Raw genomic sequence first — 19,132 nt, forward strand, 5'->3', positions numbered from 1 at the left:
AGCTCTCAATTTACCGGTCGGTCTACGTTCCTACCCTCACCTATGGCCATGAACTTTGGGTCATGACCGAAAGAACGAGATCCCGCATACAAGCGGCTGAAATGAGCTTCCTCCGTAGGGTGGCCGGGCACTCCCCTAGAGATAGGGTGAGGAGCTCGGCCATCCGGGAGGGGCTCATAGTAGAGCCGCTGCTCCTCCACATCGAGAGGAGCCAGTTGAAGTGGCTCGGGCATCTATACCGGATGCCTTCTGGACGCCTTCCTCGGGAGGTGTTCCAGGCACGTCCCACCGGGAGGAGGCCCAGGGGACGGCCCAGGACACGCTGGAGGGACTATGTCTCTCGGCTGGCCTGGGAACACCTTGGGCTCCCCCTGGAGGAACTGGAGGAGGTGTCTGGAGAGAGGGACGTCTGGGTGTCTCTGCTGAGTCTGCTGCCCCCGCGCCCGGTCCCGGATAAGCGGAAGACGATGAGTACGAGACGAGTACGAGTAAAGGCAGCTAATTAAACACCAATGAGGATTAGTCATCCAAAAGGTTGGTTTTGTTCAGCAAATCATTCTTTAAAATATTATTTTATTAAAATAATGTTTTATCTGATCTTGCATTGTGAATGGTTGTTTGATGGTATACCAATTATTGCCTAAGTTGGTTCCAAACTTAACTTCATTTCCAGATTCTTCAAGATAATCCTTGGTTCTCAAACATAAATAACTGCGTGGTAATGTTGCATCACTCTTTCGGTCATAGTTTCAACCACTTCACTTGTTTATATTGTACATAGCTGGGTTGGGGCTTTTATTAAAACAAGGGTGAAAGCCCTCTCTGCTAACACCTCGGTGTGATCAGGAAGCTGTGTTGAGTTAAACAGCGTGTTTTCCCAAACATGACCACCACAGAATTCCACATCTTTGCTTCACACGGTCACAGAGCCAGTCTGCTGCTCCTACACTAATCCTACCATCTTGATTTCTATCTTGAGACATTATTAAATATGACTGGAGATTCACTATCATCACATACAGCCTCTTTCAACTAGCTGTTGAAATATACAATTGTTTTGGTTTTCGTATTTGTCAGGTTTAAAACCTTACAAATGCTCACATCTACAAACCTCCATTAAAGATCTGGTCCACATGCAGACATTTATAAAAGAGACTTGAACAACATCAGGTCTGAGGAACTCGGGTCCATCAATTTCTCACCCCTACTACCAACATAACTCGCCTCATTCTAAATGTTCTTAACATGTTTTCAACATCTTGTGTGTATTGGCAAAGAACAAATACTGTTCAAAGTATTTTTTTATTTTTTTAAATCTTCGAATCCTCAAGAGTTTATGAACTAAAGTGACTGGAGAACGGGTTAGGCAAGTCATAAGGTCCACAAACAGGACGTGGAGCTTGAATGCACTGGCTATCTTCCAGTAGTTTGCTCGATCGGTTTAAACACTCCTCAGTGCAGCTTATCATGGTTCTCTTTAGGAATATTTTTGCTACTTTTCCTTATATGAGATTCAATGGCTGCATGGGGGAGGACATTACAGCCCCTATGATGAACCTGAAATCAGTTTAATACTGGCCTTGTTTACCAAGATCACTCACCTGCAGTTAAATCTACTCACCTCTAATTCTAAGAGCCTGGGAGTTTTTGGGAGTATCCACTGGTAAGAAAAAAATACATTTATTTTTGGTGAGCCCATATGTACCCACATTTCTCAAGCAGTTTGACTTTTCTTTAAGTTTATTCCTTCTATGCTGCAGTTTAACATCTTCACCTAGGGATTTACTTTAATGCTTTACTACAGTTCATTCGGTCATGACCCAAAGTCCATGGCCATAGTTGAGGGTAGGAACGTAGACCGACCGGTAAATCAAGAACTTCGCCTTTCGGCACAGCTCTCTCTTCACCACAACAGACCGGCACAGCGCCCCCATTACTGTGGCAGCCGCACCGATCCGTCTGTCGATCTCCCGCTCCATTCTTCCCTCACTTGTGAACAAGACCCCGAGATACTTAAACTCCTCCACTTGAGGCAGGAACTCCCCTCCAACCTGAAGAGGACAAGCCACCCTTTTCCGGTCGAGAACCATGGCCTCGGACTTGGAGGAGCTGATTTTCATCTCTGCTGCTTCACACTCGGCTGCGAACCGCCCCAGTGCATGCTGTAGGTCTTGGCTAGAGGGGGCCAGCAGGACCACGTCATCCGCAAAAGAAGAGACGAAATCCTCTGGTCCCCAAACCAGACCCCCTCCGACCCTTGGCTGCGCCTAGAAATCCTGTCCATAAAAGTTATGAACAGGACCGGTGACAAAGGGCAGCCCTGCCGGAGTCCAACATGCACCGGGAACAGGTCCGACTTAGTGCCGCCAATGCGGACCAAACTCCTGCTCTGCTTGTACAGAGACCGGATGGCCCCTAGTAAAGGGCCCCCGATTCCATACTCCTGGGGCAACCCCCACAGGGCATCACGAGGGACACAGTCGAATGCTTTCTCCAGGTCCACAAAACACATGAATCCTCGAGTACCCTGTAGAGGGTATAATGCTGGTCCAGTGTTCCACGGCCGGGACGAAAACCTCACTGCTCCTCCTGAAGCCAGGGTTCGACTATCGGCCGGATTCTCCTCTCCAATACCCTGGCGTAGGCCTTACCAGGAAGGCTGAGGAGTGTGATCCCCCTGTAGTTGGAACACACCCTCTGGTCACCCTTCTTATGTAGGGGGACCACCACCCCAGTCTGCCAATCCAGAGGCACTGTCCCTGTCCGCCACGCAATGTTGAAGAGGCGTGTCAACCATCACAGCCCCACAACATCCAAAAACTTGAGGTACTAAGGGCGGATCTCATCCAACCCCGAAGCCCTGCCACCACGGAGCTTTTTAACCACCTTTTTGACCTCCTGCCTAGGGTGTCCTGGTGCCAAGTGCACTGATGGACACCCTTATGTTTGAACATGGTGTTCATTATGGACAATCCGTGACTAGCACAGAAGTCCAATAACAAAACACCGCTCGGATTCAGATCGGGGAGTCCATTCCTCCCGATCACGCCTCTCCAGGTGTCACTGTCGTTTCCCACGTGAGCGTTGAAGTCCCCCAGCAGAATAATGGAGTCCCTGAAAGGGGCACTATCCAGCACCCCCGAGGCCTGGTACTCTGCACTACCACTCGGCCCGTAGGCTGAAATGATAGTCAGAGACCTCTTCCGAACCCGACGGCGCAGGGATGCGACCCTCTCATCCACTGGGGTAAACCCCAACACTAGACGGCTGAGCTGGGGGGCGACAAGCAAACCCACCCCAGCCCGCCGCCTCTCCCCATGGGCTTTATTCTTATATTTAAAAAAAGGAAAGAGGAATAAAGTGGAACATAGTGGATTTTCCTAAATCTTAGTCATAAACATTTATTTTATTATGCCAAGAGCTTTCAAAACATTTTCTTAAAATTGTTCCTTCTTTTATGAATCTTATCAGCCCTTCATTTCACTTCTGGAGAAATAACAAATGAAACATTTTACAACAGTCTTTTGTTCGTCACTAAGAAAGTGAGACATTATTGCAGTTCTCACTATTTAACACTCTGAGAGGAAAGGGTGTTAAGTTGTGGTGTTTAAAATATAGCATAGAACATCATCCTGGACCTTATCAGTACTCATATTACAGTTATTAATAACTGTATACATATGGTATGTATGTCTCACCTTCAGTAAAACTGTATCTTTGTTTAATTACTTTAGTTTATATAATATTACATATGTAATTTAGAAAAATAAAATAGTCAACTAATCAATGGTCCACCTGTGATTAATTGCTGCAAAACTTTGTAGGACACACCACTCTAATCGCTTGCTCCTGTCACGTCGTTCGGCTTCGGTCAGAACGCACCATTACACATGCCTTTTCCTGTCATTAACTTGAATGTTTGGTTAGTAAGTCCACCACGGGCTGATCATTGTCCTCGGTGCAGATAATCAAATGACAAAGACAAAAACTGCTCTGGCAGCAGAATGTTGGTAATTATGGGAAATGGTTGAAATACAAAATAAATTAGAGTGTTCCTGGATGTGACATTTTTGCCGAGTGGAAAAGAGGTCATGCTCCAGTCAGCCACTGACTCCTTTAAACCCAAACACACATACAGAACTTAAAGACCCCTGTGTGTCAGGGGAAGTGAAAGTGAGAAACCGCTACACACACCCGTAGAGGAGCTCAGCAGAGAAGTGATGTCAGAGGTCAAAGAGGGAACTAAGGTTGAGTGTTGAGGACGGAGTGTGTGTCAGGGAGAAGGGAGGGTCGGCCCTCTTCTGTATAAATTCCTAATGCATCTGGACACATGAGGACTGTGAAGACACCCTGAGCAACATTTAAACCAGAGAAAAATACCTGTGATGGCTCGACAAAACAGTAAGTGATCACATTGCTGTTATAATGATGTATCTGCTGCACATTAGGAAACCTCAGAGGGAGATTGTGCTCTGTGTGAAAAACATTTCAGATTTATGAGTCTACATGTCAGTGTGAGATGACCAACCCCATTCCTGCAACAAATGCAAAAACAGCTTTTAATTCAGATCTGGCTCTGAGGACGGTGACCTGAAGTATGGTTAGGTTCACCAAGTGTCCTTCAGAGTTAGTCTTTAGTCTTTATTCCACATGTTGACTGGTTGTAAAATTCTTCAATTGATTTTGAAAAATGAAATGGCTTTTAGATTTGATTTATTTCAAATTGGGAGAATGCACAAATGAGTCAAGAGCAGGCTATCATGTGATTGTTTAGATAACCCAAAACATCCCAACATTAGTTCTGCAGATTTCAGTTGAATACCATAGAAACATCAGCAAGAACACACTTATAAATGCATTCAAATTGAAACATTGGCAAAAAGATACATCTGTGCCAAACCTATTGATAAAGTGGGTTTAAAAATAGCAGCTGACCAAAGTACTGGAGAATTCAAGTACTGATTGGATATGACCCAACAGCACACCAACCCTGCACTGGCCTTTTTCTAGGCTTTGAGGCAAAATAAACAGCTTTGGGTTGAGAATAATGAGACAATGTAATCAGAATATTTTCTAATTGGTTGAAAAGCTGCATTCAAATAAAATCTACCACACACCATCCCACAATTGATCCATTGGAATCTGCTAATCCTGATTATGGACTGAACTTACATTAGTCCACTTTCATCCAAGTGTAAACAAGTGCTTTCCTATTTTGGTAAAGAAAAAAATGCATCACAGCATGTTACTTGTAATCTATAAAATGATTTTAAAAAATGAGTGAGCTTACTCTCAGTGGATCTTTTTCTCTGTTGGTTCTGATCAGGTTTCATTGTCGATGTGGACTTGAGAAGCCATGAAAACAACTTGTTTCACCGCACCAGGGAGATCGATCGGGAGCGCTTGATTGTTCGCAGAGGTCAGCCCTTCTCTATAACTGTGCAGCTCTCGGACTCTCTACCCCACAAACACCAGCTGGAGCTGGTCCTGCGCCTCGGTAAGCACACACTGAATGATCAGAGCAACGACTGAGATCATCAGTCATTAAGCTTTGAGATAAAAAAACAAAAAAACAATTTATAGGCAAAACATTTATCCTTGCGCATCTTTATTTAGCTTGAAATATGCCTTTGTTTTCACTCTGATTGAAGAAGTTATTTACCAAGTAACATGGTTCAGTTTATACTTTATTCTTATTGTGAGAAAAATACCTTGAAAATACAAATTTTAACAAGAAACTAAGGAGTTTTGAATTCACACTTTTGTTTCTTAACCTGTTAGGCTCTAAGGATTTTAGAAGCAATTTCCACCTGAAATTAGATTACTGAAATAAAACAAGTATAGCTGCACAATTATAAAGTCTAAATGCGACCATTTGGTAAGGGTTAGACAGAAACAATATTTTCCCAGTGGTATCACTATTGCAATTGTTACTATGTCTGATTTGTTTGTGATCATACAAAGAAAATTTAGACTGAATCAGTTAAAGTATATTTGTTTCACAAACGTTTGAGTCGGCAATGTGCCAGGCAGAGCTGGCATTTTGGCACAATTTAGCCAAAACTGTGCCAAATAGGTATTTCTTACCTCATAAATGGCAATTTGGTCAAGTTAAAGTGCTGTTTTCCATTGCAGGACTTCTTCTGCATATGACAAGGTCTTGACATTTACCCTGTGTACCATCAAAATGTGCCATTTTGCACACCATAAAATCTATAGATAGATAGATTTCAGTACTGTGCAAAAGTTTTAGGCAGGTGTGAAAACATGCTGTAAACAACGATTGCTTTCAAAAATGGAAGTGCAGAATGCAGTGAATGAACAAAAGATAAATCTAAATCAAATCAAATTTGGTGTGACCACCCTTTGCCTTTAAAACAGCATCAATTCTTCTAGGTAGACTTGCACACAGTTTTTGAAGGAGCTCAGGTGGTAGGTTGTTTCAAACATCTTGGAGAACTAACCACAGATCTTCTGTGGATGGAGGCTTTCTTACATCCTTCTGTCTCTTCATGTAATCCCAGACACACTCAATGATGTTGGGATCAGAGCTCTGTGGGGGCCATACTATTATTTTCAGTAATGCTTGTTCTTCTTTATGCTTAAGATAGTTCTGAATGACTTTGGCTGTATGTTTGGGTTCGCTCACTTAGCATTTAGTAAATTGATAAAAATAAACTTCGGTCATCATTTATATTTCTGAAAGCATTCTTTGTTTACAGCATTTTGTCACACCTTCCTCAAGCTTTTGCACAGTACTGTATATATATGAGCCACACATCATTTCTCTGTTAGGGTTTGTTTTTTTCTTTCACATTGTCTTTGGTCAAATAGATAAATGTTAACTTGTATTCTACGTGAGTAACCCTTATTACATATACAGGGTGCGGAAACATACAGGAATCTGCAAATTTGTGCTACAAGTAAGGAGTGTAATAGTTTAGCATTGTCTCTCAACGCCTGGAACTTATCAAGACAGAAGATAAGCAATGAACTCCTCTCCATTTCCCAGAGAGACAATCAGTCGACGCCATTAAATCACGAGTTTGTGGCAGGTCAGTAAGAGCCACTTACATAAACATTACTAAACAGCACATTGAGTTCAATAACAGTCTAAGACCTGCACTCTGTTGTACAGCCGTGTCTAATGCTCCCACTATATTTACTCTAAAGAAGGCTAAAGATGCTTCATTAGTGTTCATTTACACAGTAAAGATGTTTAGAAAATCAACAATGAAAAAAGCCATCAAAGCCATTGAAATATTTTGATTTTTAAATGATTAACTTGCTATTCAGATACCTTATGATGAAAAAGTATTGCATTTCTCATTAATAGTATTTTACTTCATAACTTCACTCTATCTTTCTATGTAAAATCTTTGAAGATAATCAATTCTGGTAATAAACAACCCAGCCTTTTAGTAAACATTCAATTAATTCATCCAACCATTAAATTAATTCCTATTTAATCAGAAATCAATCCTGTTCATCTTTAAGTATTATACTACTTATCAATTAATCAATGTTTCCCCATTTTACATTTCCTAAATATTTATTTTTATACAAACTAAAGAGATAGATATTATGTTACAAGTCCTCGGCCCGGCCGCCCCTCGTTACCGGCCCTGGGGGTGACAGACCCCAGTCACTCACCCTCAGAGCCGAGTCTGGTGTGCACACACACACACACACACACACACACACACACACACACACACACACAGACTGCCTCCTGCCAGAAACAAGCTAATGTAGAATGTTAGTAACAAACATTGTAATCCTTAAATAAGTATAGGACTAAATACATTCCCCAATTTCTGAGATTATTTTCAGTCAAACATGGCAATACCCACACAGACCTAAATATGTTTATTCTAAAGATTATGAAATTATCAACAATGTAGTTTTGTATTTATTTGTACAGAGTTCAGCTCGAAATGTAAAGCACATTGAGTTGGAAAAGCTCTACTGTCTCCTGATTCTTCAGAGAAGCGTGCTGGTAAAGACAATTGAGAGGGGAGCACACAGATCAACTGGGGCTGCAGCCTCTGATGCAGAAGGAGCCGTGGTCGCAATGGCAGAAGTGGTTGCAGGTTCGGACTTGACACTGGTCCAACAGCCTCCACTGCCCTCAGATCTCAATTCAAAAGAGCAGTTTTGGGATGTGGTTGAGCAGGGGATTCACATCTAGATGTACTGCTTAAAAATCTGCAGCAGCTTCATTTCAATATGGACTAAAATCTCAGTGGTCCAACCTGGTATAAGCAAGGTATACCTAATAAAGTGTCCAGTGTACATAAACTGTGCTTTCTTAGCTCTAATAATAATTCTTCAAAGCTATACCTTCATGATCTTGATCATTTACTATTACTTCATCATTAATATTTACTGACCTGTGCTGAGTTTTCAGTACTTATTTTAAACAAGAAATCACAACAGCCTTTGGACTATTATAGATACAGTGATGAACTTTAGTTTTTTGGGGTGGGTTTGTCATATTGCAAGACAGTGGAGCTGAAACTTTACATGAAACTGCAAGGTAATTTTGAAGGGATGATCCTAAAATGGCACAAAGACAGAGAACAGGATGTTCCCTTTTAACATTTCAGTCTCATATGCAGCTGTTGGGTTGTTTTGCAGTCTGAGAAACAGTAAGGTTATCTTCCTTTAAATTCCAGTGTCAATAAGAAGACAAACATGGTATGCTCACAGCCTCCTTTCCTGGCTCTTGTCTTGCCTGAGCTGCATTTTTGTCCTCCGTGAAGCAAGTCTGGAAACCCAGTTTTTCTGTGAATTTAGTCAGACCTAAACTTTAATCTCAGCACCATCAAAGCCTTGCAACAAAGACGGGGCCATTTTATCTGTACTGGCAGGCTTGGTTTGATCATCAAGGCAGACTGGCTGCCAGAGCTTTTGACAATTATCAGTTGTTTGGTAAGACTGGGAAAATGGTCATCTTGACCTAACAAACATGAAGGTGTCTAAAGCTTTTTTCCCGCACCCAATAGTTGTAGGATTTGGCAAAGCAATTGGCTGTAACACAATACAACACCCATTTTTCACAGATTTACAGTCGAGGCCTCCTATTTACATTAACTTCAAATAAGGCGAGAAGCTATTACATCTTTTTCACAATGAAAACTATTTATTTATGTAGATTTTAAAATATATTTTGCAAACCATCTTCTGGATTATAAGAAAAAGGATTATCAAGCGCCGATTGCAACATTGAGTTTTATTTTTTAATCCATAAACATTTTGTTTTTTAGGTAAACGAGACGAGGTGGTGATTAAAGTTCAGAGGCAGCGGGGGACCGGAGACAAGTGGTGGTTTAACCAGCAGGAGGCTCAGAGTGAAATATTGTTGACTCTGCACAGTCCAGCAGACGCTATCATCGGACAGTATTATCTGTCCGTGCTGCTAATGTCATTGGATGGACGCATCGTAGAGAAAGTGAATGAAATCGACTTCCACCTGCTGTTTAACCCGTGGTGTAAAGGTAAAGGATGCTTCCTGCAGAACAAATTTATAGGAAACTGTATTTTTGTTAGTCAAACACATCCATAATCAACTACGAACATGTTGAAGCATAACCCACATGATTAAAAGACAAAAATATTTGAAATTATTTAAAAGAAATCCTACATGTTAATGTTTAAATGATGTTTTGTAGCAACATTGATCTGTGCTGAATTCTTGCTCTATTTGTTTTATGTTTGTCTGTGTATCAGATGATGTTGTCTACCTGCCTGATGAGAAACTGCTCCACGAGTACGTCATGAACGAAGATGGGGTCATATTCATGGGGACCTGGGATTACATCAGAAACATTCCCTGGAATTACGGACAGGTAGCACATCCACACACGTGCACAGATATTTATTGTGTGAATGAGTTGAATCACTTTTTGTGTTCCTCTGTCAGGACAGAGTTTGGCATGTGAGACTTTTCACAGTGGTGTGTCAGCGGAGACTCAGAGGTTGAGGCTGGATCTCTTTGTTGGAGAGTAGAGACATCTGGACAAGACATGTCGGAATGCAACCAAACCAAACAAACAGGAAGAAAGACAGGACTTGTCCTTTCTTAGAATAATCCAAAAAACAGTCGCACAAGTCACATATGTTCTTTAAGATATCACTGTTTCAGAACCAAATTCGAGAGACATTCCCTAAAACATCCAAAGAAAAAAAAGAAAACATCTTTGGCCTCCTATACACCGGATTAAGACACGAAATAAAAATCAACCAGAACACACATGGTCTTTGCAGGGTTTTGGAGAGGCATTGGAGGATAGATTAAAAACGCAGTTGGGTTGCCTTTTTACATGAGGGAATGTTACAGTTTCCAACTGTTTTGAGCATGCACACTTTCTGTAGAGATTTCATGGTGGTTCATTATCATGATGGCAACATTTCTAGGTCCTGAGTGTAAAGAAACTCAGCAGCAGCAGTCGCAGCTCATCCATCAGGCTTAAGATGATCTTCATAGAATATAAAGCAAGACTGGCCATGCTGGTCTGAATGCCCCATCAGGCTGGCAGTGCTCCAAGTAAGCTGTTGAAGTGCTCTCTCTCCCACTGCTCTTGGTGCAACCAATAGGAGTACAACAAGCAACTGAATGGTCTACAAACTCCATGTCAATATATATAGAGCTACGGCCAGGTCCCATGCACAAAAGATTGGTATGCGTTGTAATGTGGTCTTATTACAGTGTGAAGAGGCCATCAAAATGCATTAGTTTTACAACTGAATTGACCTGAACTTGCACATCCTTCATCCAATTACTGGGTGTGCATTTAGTGTGAATTGTTTCTTTGGTTTGAATCCTGTTTGCAACGTGAATCAAGCAAATATTTCAAAATCACTTATATTTTTTTCTCACCAAATTTTAGTGTTATTTATCTTTGAGGTTCTATTCACAATTATCTGTTTAAGCTATATTTTGTGTGTTGCTGTGAGCTATAATGGCCTGTCCTTTTATGACCCTTTTTATTATTTTAAAAATATTCCTTACAAATTGGGGTTTGTCAGGAAGTGCTGTGATCAATATTTTCCATGTAGGAAAATAATTTAGGTTGAAACAAAGTGTGAAAGCTTCATTAAACAATCAAAGTAATAATTTAATATAAAAAAAAAATTATGAACTTCATAATGGAAAAGTTTAAATAAATATAAAGGGTGTAAAGTCATTGAAACAAAATCTCTCAGGTCATTGTGTCACTTTAGTTGGCTGAGAAACCCCTTCCAAACACATCCTGGTCATCCAGTATTCTCTGTGTTTTATTTTAAAATGTAATAAAATCCTCAAATATCAATATGTCAAATATATTTTTGTGTTGCTGACCAAATCCTCCAACATAATGGAATTTTCCATAGTGAGAATTTTTATTCTTGGATCGGAAGGTTAAGTAGGGCTAGAGAAATATATTTGACAAATAGTTTTCCTTTTAATTTCTCTCCCCACTGTGTCTTTTCAAGTTTGAGGACTTTGTGATGGACATTTGTTTTGAAGTCCTGGACAATTCCCAAGAAGCTCTGCAGAACTTCAAGATGGACATTGAGAGAAGATCTGATCCTGTCTACATCAGCAGGATTATCACTGCAATGGTGAGGAATTCTTCTCTGATCTGGAAACATTTTGTCTGCACAGAAAAACACATGGATTCAGGTCTACAACATGACCACCATTGGATTGAGGGGGCTTCGTTTTAAATATATTACCCAGCAGAAATCATTTTATAAAGATCTTATTAAGAATGAAAATATGTTCAGGGGAGGTAATATAAACTTGGAACCTTTTACAAATTTTAAGATGTCTTTTCCACCTGTACAGGTGAATGCCAATGGTGACAGGGGTGTATTGATTGGGCGCTGGAAGCAACCATACCTTGATGGAGTCGCACCAAATCGATGGACCGGCAGCGTTCCCATCCTCAGAAAGTGGAGCAAAGATGGCATCAAAGCAGTCAAATATGGCCAGTGCTGGGTGTTTGCAGGTGTTGCATGTACAGGTAATTGTTTTCACTGGTTTTATTTAAAGGGTCTGTAGCAATCTATAACAAAAGAAATTCATTTACATGTCTTCCACATGATTATAGTTCAGAATCTTCAACATTTTTATAGTGAATGTGAACATGTCTACCTGACAGATAAAAGCGACTAAGTTCAAAAGAAAATAAGGAAGAAAAAGTGACCACATTGAGATGTGATTTTCTTCATAGTTCTTCGCTGTCTGGGAATCCCAACACGCCTCATAACCAACTTCTTCTCAGCCCATGATGTGGATGGGAACCTTTCCATAGACTTTGTGGAGAACTTTGAGAGCAGAGAGGAAAAGAACGACAGCAGCTGGTTAGATCAAATGTTATCCTTCATTTTAGACTGTGTACCCTTTATTATTTCTATGGTTTTATTAATGAGGACATCAAAGGTTCTTGAAACCAGATCAGTGTTCCACCAAAGAAAAATATCACATGCTACTCTATATTGATTTAAGTGTCTATAAATCTAAGCTCACTTTTAGTGCCTTTTAAAGAAATAGAGAGCATAAAGCAGCAAAGTGCTACTTACCAGTCATCAAGCGTGAGCAATGTTGCAAAATTAAAGATTCAATCAGTAGATGGCGCTGCTCCAGTCTTATCTGACCAATTTGCTACTTTGGATCAAAAATATGTGTGTTAACACAATGCCAAAGAGGAAATACACCAGCAATGACCTACGAGAAGCAACTGCTGATTGGAAGTCATTCACACAGAGAGATTCAGTACCTTCAAATGTACAACTGTGGCCAACCTTCCTAAGGGTGAGCATCCCACCACATTCACCCCAATGTCAGACCATGCAATGTTGAGATAAAATAAAACAACACTCTATAGGCATCAGTTAGTATTTTAAGTGTTAGTTAGCATGTGCATGACAAGACTGAACAAGTATGGCTTGTTTGGAAAATTAAAATATGAAGCATCAAAGTTTCCAATGGTGTGTCTGAATGTATCACAAGACTGCTGGAACAGTGTCCTGTGGACACATGAGACCAAAGTAGAGATGTTTGATTTTCTCCAAACCTGGAGCTGTGCATAATGCTCAAACAAGCATATCAGAGTGTGTCAAAATTATTCCACAACTATTTAGAGACTGACTAGGACAGAAATCAACTATTGAGAGGTGTTGCTGAAATGTTGTTCAATAAGATGTTTAATAAATCATGGGGGGGGGGGGGGGACTGTAGCTGTTAATGTTTTATAGTAGCTGTGCCTTTGGAATGATTTGATTGAATCCATCTGATGGTTTAAGATGTTTTTTGTCCTTCTTTGGTTATAGGAACTTCCACTGTTGGGTCGAGTCCTGGATGAGGAGAGATGATCTCCCAAAAGGAAATGAAGGTTGGCAGGTTTTGGACCCCACGCCTCAAGAACTCAGTGATGGTATCTTTCTGATCTCTTCTTTAACTCATGTGATTCTAAAAATTATAAGCAGTGTAACCTCAGACTTTTTTGATGTGATGAATTTTGAGATGTTTTTCAGAAATTCAATTGAATGCGATGAGTTTCCAAAACACTAATTGCCCAAAAACACATATTGTTGCAAAAGTTACCTTAAAATAAAATAGTATTATTTTTTTTAGGGGCGTTTTGCTGTGGTCCATGTCCAGTGTCGGCGATCAAGGAGGGAAATCTGGGAGTGAAGTATGACGCTCCGTTTATATTTGCTGAGGTGAACGCTGATATCATCTACTGGAGGTTCCTACCAGGCGGACAGAAGCAGAAGGTTTTCACTGATAGTTAATAAAAATTTAAAAAGCCATTTTAGCTGGAAGAATGAAACAGGTTAATGAAGAAAGCTGCTGTGGTTGCTGTGACAGATCCGTGTGGACCAAAGATCCGTGGGAAGGAACATCAGCACCAAAAGCATTTATGGCAATGGAAGAGAAGACGTCACTCTGCTCTACAAGTACCCTGAAGGTCAGTGGCAGAGCAGAACAAAAAGAAGCCATTTATAAAAATCTAAACCTGATATTAATTTATTGCAGTTGATCTTAAAACCAAACATTTAGTATCACAATGATGCCTCAGACTTGGCACGGTGGTATATAACTGTTTTCATTCTTTTTCTGTTTTCATTGACTGAGTTTTTGACTGAATTTTCAGTCAGTGATATATATGTTTGTTTTTTTGCAGGCTCTAAAGAAGAGAGAGAGGTTTATAAGAAGGCAGGACGCAGGGTCACCCATCATACCGATGGGACGGTAGCACCACCAAGGCTAAACCTGTTGATTAAGCATCCTAACCCTGTGTTTGGAACAAACTTTGATGTGATTCTTGAGGTACAAAGTGATAGGGTTTAGTTTTGTTTTTCTTCTGTATTTTTTTTAGTTTGTCAGTGTATGAGATGATGTATCTCCTGTGTTCACAGGTGACGAATGAAGGATGTGATGATACTAATGTTCAGCTGACAGTGCACGCCATAGCTGTCACTTACAACTCACTCCACCAGGGGGAGTGCCAGAGGCAGAAGAACAATGTGACTGTGTCGGCTCAGAAGGGTCAGCAGACTGCTGATGCAGACGAATAAAATCAGTAGTCCTGCCACAGGGTCTGATATTTCTCCCTTTTTACCTTCTGTGTGTTTAGCTCATAAAGAAGTGCTGCATTTCCGCTATGAGGACTACTCCAAATGTGTCTCTGAGCATAATCTGATCAGGGTGAAAGCACTTGCTGAAGCTCAGGGGGACAGTTTGGCTGTAATGGCTGTGGCTGACATCCCACTGAACATGCCTGAGCTCCACATTAAGGTGAGTGCACAATGAAGAGGTGGGACAAAGCTAAGCAAGCAAAGACACCTCCGTTTGTCTCAAATATAGTGTATAAAAGTCAGAAACATTAACATATATTCAGTGCTTTGCAAAACAGTTTATTCACATTTTACACATTAAAAAACCACAAATTCTAACGTAATTTCAAGATATTTTATGTAAAAGATAAACGCAACGATGTGCAGTCCTAGTTATTTGACACACAGTTCATTTTCCATTAGGTGAAACATTCAGTTTCAGTCCCAAACTGACCAGAGCATATTGCTCGACATGGCATGTGGAAAACTGCAAGCAGAACTTCTTATTGCTTCAATTTTACTAAATATTTTTCTTAACACTGTTCTATTAAGCACAGTTTTGTGGAGTGCACATGTAATAGTTGTCTTGTCATTGGGTCCTCTCACCTGAGCAGTGGGTTTCTGCAGCTCCTCCAGAGTTGCCATGGGCTTCTTGGCTTCTTTTCTGATTAATGCTCTCCTTGGCCGGTCTGTCAGCTTAGGTGGACGGTCATGTCTTGGTAGGTCTGCAGTTGGTCCATCCTCTCTCCATGTTCAGATAATGGATTGAACAGAACTCTGTGAGATGTTCTTAGCTTGTGATATTGTAGTAGAACCTAACTCTGCTTTAAACCTCTCCACAACTTTCTCCCAGACCTGTCAGCTGTGTTCCTTGGTCTTCATGATGCTGTTTTGCTCTCATGTTCTCTAACAAACCTCTGAGGCCAGAAACAATAAATAAATCTCCACATTTCAGATTTTTGTTTGTCAAACATTCTTAAACTGTTTTTAAAACCATTAACATTGGGTTTGTCTACAGCACAAAATCCGAGTGGAATACATTGAAGATTGTGGTTCTATCATGGTCAAATGCGAAGCTTTTTAAAAACTATAAATACTTTTCCAAGGTTCTGTATGTATCAGGACAATTACAAATGGAGTAAAGCATGTGATCAATACATTTTTATATAAACAATAGAGAAGAAAATACTCTCTGTTCTGTCTCCAAGGTTCTTGGAAAGGCTTTTGTTTGGGAACAGTTGACCGCTTATATCTCCTTCACAAATCCTCTGCCAGTCCCCCTGACTGGTGGTGTGTTCACTCTGGAGGGGGCCGGCCTGCTGTCGGAAACTCAGATCTATGTTGAGTAAGTAACAAGGATAGATTAAAATGGAAGCAGATTTAACCCTCACTGATATTACTTCAACCTCAAAATATCCAATATTCATCCTCAATTCACCATAAAATCATACCTGTTGTTTTTTCAGGGGTGTTATTTCTCCACGCCAGAAGGTGTCAGTGAAGATCTCCTTCACACCGATGAGGACCGGGGTCAGGACCCTTCTGGTGGACTTTGACTCTGACAGGCTCAAGGACGTCAAGGGAGTCGCCTCCGTGGTTGTTCGAAAGAAATACAGGAATATGATCCCTGCGTAAAGTGGACGTTTTTAGATAACTCTTGGGCTGATGGAAACCATAACATCTTGTAGTAGGAGAACCAATGGGAGTTTCACTTATATGTTACAGTGTAGAACAGCTGGACCCACTGAAACACCCTATATAGACCTTATCATTGAAAATTGACTTGGTTTGTACTTTGACCACTCGTCTAGTATTAGTATGGCTTAAAATCATGGTAAAAAGAAGGTAGACCTTTTGCATATTTTAGGGTTTTATTGTATAAATAAAGCAAGTTCAGCAACTTCAGCGGCACAAAGTCCCTCCTCAGATGTTCTGCCATACCATAAAATATTAAAGATGGAAAAGTTTGTAAAAATGTAATTCAAACCAAACAACCTGGCTATGTTCAACATACTTAAAAGAGTTGTACTTTCTTTTTATGAAAAGTATAAACAGTCATATGCGATAAATTAGAATACTATTTAAAAGTTCATTTAGTTCACTAAGTTACACACATTATGACACACAGGCTGATGTTTTCAATCCTTTTCGCTGTTAACTATGATGATTTTCTGCTCACAACTAATGAAAGCATGATATTTAAGATTAGAATATTAAATCAGAGCTATGAAAAACATTTTAACACAGAAATGTGGGCTTAATGAAATGTATGTTTAATATCTGCTTATAGGTTTTACTTTTAATCTGACAATCTAACCCCATCTGAAAACATATTCTTATATTGTTTTATCTGTGGTGTTTCTAATCCCTAGGTTTCTATACATACATATATATATATATATATATATATTTTTTTTTTTTAAAAGCATTTGTCTCCTCCATCAAATCTCTTGTGCATTGCCCTTTCCTTTGACTGGCTGACCCTTGAACCCATCCACCAGTAGTTTCACATCTTGCAGCTTCACGTTTTACCTGCTTCCATTGACTTTTAGTCTTCTCCAGAGCAAGGCTTATGCACTGCTTTGAGTTGGTCTATTTTTTAAAACATTTTAAGCTTCTAACAAGTATTATCAAGTTTTCTTACTGGTTTCTGTTTTGTAACCATTTGTTGTATTTGTCTAGGCTTTTCCAAGACGTCACTGAATGATAAATTGATGAATAAAGAAAACAAAGAAGAAGATTTTCTCAATGAAATTTAAATAATTTTTTTTCAGGCAGATTAACTGTACCATATCTGTACTGCTTTTGTTCAGTTCAGAAAACATGACCTATTGATGGTTGTATTTACACTTTGTAGAGCCATGCTGTCATGGTTTAGCCAAACCGGAAACATCCAGAAATGTTTTTTGCAATTTATTCAGCCTCAGTTGGAGAGTCATTTCTTCTGTGAACATGTCATAATCACGGGTACACAGCTGTAACACGATGAAGTAAAAGCTCACTTATGATTACTTTTACCATGCATCTATGTCCAACTTTGTTCCTGCTTTTGCACATGTTGTCTTTTCTTTCTCATTTCTGTCTTTTGAATATGCATCTTCACCCAATCTCCTGAGTTCGGTCCATCTTCAGTCCTTTTTTTAGGCTCCTTATCTGGGTCAGGCACTCTTTGTCACTGTGCTCTACTGCTTTTTTTAGCTGCTCAGAAATGTGTCACTTTTACATGTCAGAGGCTTCAACGGAAAAAACGATAAGACAGGCTGAACTGATGTTTATCCTGCTCTGAGGTCCTTAACCAAATCCTGATGTGTCATTAAGAGATATTCACCTCAATTTTAAGCTGTTACAGCAGAATAAATATTTCTGCAAAGAGCCACCATTATCTATTTGTCTACTTGGGATACTTTACAACATGTCATTCAGTTATACAGCCACTGGAGGGCAGCATATGACTTTCACTGGTTTCCTGACATTTAGGCTAAATTACATAATTTTGTTCTCAACTGTTTGAAAAACAAAATTATGTCCAAGTGAGAGTCATTAACAGAGAACGATGGAGAACAGTTTGTTAAATCGTGTGGATTTAAGGAAAATATCTTTTATTTTGATTGTGGATAGTGGAGCTGCTACTCGTCCACAAAGGCTTTAGCTGAAGTGGTTTCTGCTCCCTGATCACGATGCCTCCTGGATGCCTACCTTCAGAGGTTTTCCAAACAAGGCCCACTGTATGGAGACTCCTGGGGCAGTCAGGGAATTATTAGAGGAGTACAGTATATATCCTTCCTGGTCTGAGAACAACTAGGGCTACCCCAGAACAAGCTAGAGAGTGTAGCTGATGAAATGGATGTTTGGGCTAACCTCCTAACCTGACTACAGTTAAGAAGCTGTTTTTGGTTTGTCATTTTCAATCATTTTGTATTCATCTTTGTAGATCCTTTTGTTTTGGTTTTGAGAAGTTCTTGTTTTTGGTTCAGTTATGGTTTCATGATTACTGTGTTTCTTTTATGCACTCATTTAGGCTACGTTCACATGCAGGCAAATACGGCCCAAATCCAACATTTTTGCCCATATGGGACCGATGTCGCACTTTTTCATGGCAATCAGAATGGCCCGTTTCCATTCTTTTCACCTCCAAAAAATCGAATTGTGCCGCTTTCATATGTGGTACTAAATTGGATACGTATCTGATAGTTTTCAAAGCAGTTAGAACGGTCATGAACATTTATAATCTTTTTTATGATTAATAATTGTTTCATTTTTTACAACTAATACTGTATAATTCTTAATACAACACAAAAAACATGAAAAATTACTCTAAACCATGACAATTATAGTATACCTCCTTATCTCAAGCGTTTGCGTGTGTTCCATAAAATGACCACTGCAAGGTGGGTAGAGCGACAGGTCAAATGTGAGATGTCGGCAGAATTTTACAGCATCCTATTGTGTGGCAGTAACTGACAACCAGTGACGGTCTAATCTACCCTGTCAGTCTCTGTATTTGGTTTCCTTATTGTGGTTC

General features: G+C 40.1%; 2 protein-coding genes across 4 annotated transcripts in view; one reads left to right on the plus strand and one right to left on the minus strand.

The window, feature by feature from the left end:
- The window catches only part of LOC124856537 (cytochrome P450 2J4-like), a 39,338-nt gene extending 33,929 nt beyond the window's left edge, over nucleotides 1–5,409 (minus strand). For 2 of the 3 annotated variants that reach the window (XM_047347084.1, XM_047347069.1), the window contains exon 1: nucleotides 5,291–5,409. In XM_047347084.1, coding sequence (XP_047203040.1) covers nucleotides 5,291–5,333 — 43 coding nt within the window. In that variant the 5' untranslated portion in view covers nucleotides 5,334–5,409. The remainder of the gene's footprint in view (nucleotides 1–5,290) is intronic. The other variant, XM_047347090.1, reaches the window with a different exon arrangement.
- Nucleotides 4,255–17,627, plus strand: tgm2l (transglutaminase 2, like). The gene is made up of 15 exons (XM_047347054.1): nucleotides 4,255–4,401; nucleotides 5,327–5,497; nucleotides 9,270–9,500; nucleotides 9,733–9,851; nucleotides 11,479–11,607; nucleotides 11,834–12,011; nucleotides 12,222–12,351; nucleotides 13,321–13,424; nucleotides 13,625–13,767; nucleotides 13,862–13,961; nucleotides 14,178–14,323; nucleotides 14,413–14,542; nucleotides 14,631–14,791; nucleotides 15,819–15,955; nucleotides 16,077–17,627. The coding sequence occupies exons 1-15, from the start codon at nucleotides 4,386–4,388 to the stop codon at nucleotides 16,243–16,245; spliced, it is 2,064 nt and encodes a 687-aa protein (XP_047203010.1). The 5' UTR covers nucleotides 4,255–4,385; the 3' UTR covers nucleotides 16,246–17,627.
- The last annotated feature ends 1,505 nt before the right edge of the window (nucleotides 17,628–19,132 follow it).

Source organism: Girardinichthys multiradiatus, chromosome 2 (assembly GCF_021462225.1).
Source record: "Girardinichthys multiradiatus isolate DD_20200921_A chromosome 2, DD_fGirMul_XY1, whole genome shotgun sequence".
Classification (NCBI taxonomy): domain Eukaryota; kingdom Metazoa; phylum Chordata; class Actinopteri; order Cyprinodontiformes; family Goodeidae; genus Girardinichthys; species Girardinichthys multiradiatus.

Excerpts from the sequence above, each read along its gene's own strand:
- tgm2l (XM_047347054.1), top strand. Across the intron at positions 14,543-14,630 it reads GACTGTGTCGGCTCAGAAGG|CTCATAAAGAAGTGCTGCAT; the intron begins GTCAGCAGACTG and ends CTGTGTGTTTAG. Across the intron at positions 15,956-16,076 it reads GAAACTCAGATCTATGTTGA|GGGTGTTATTTCTCCACGCC; the intron begins GTAAGTAACAAG and ends TTGTTTTTTCAG.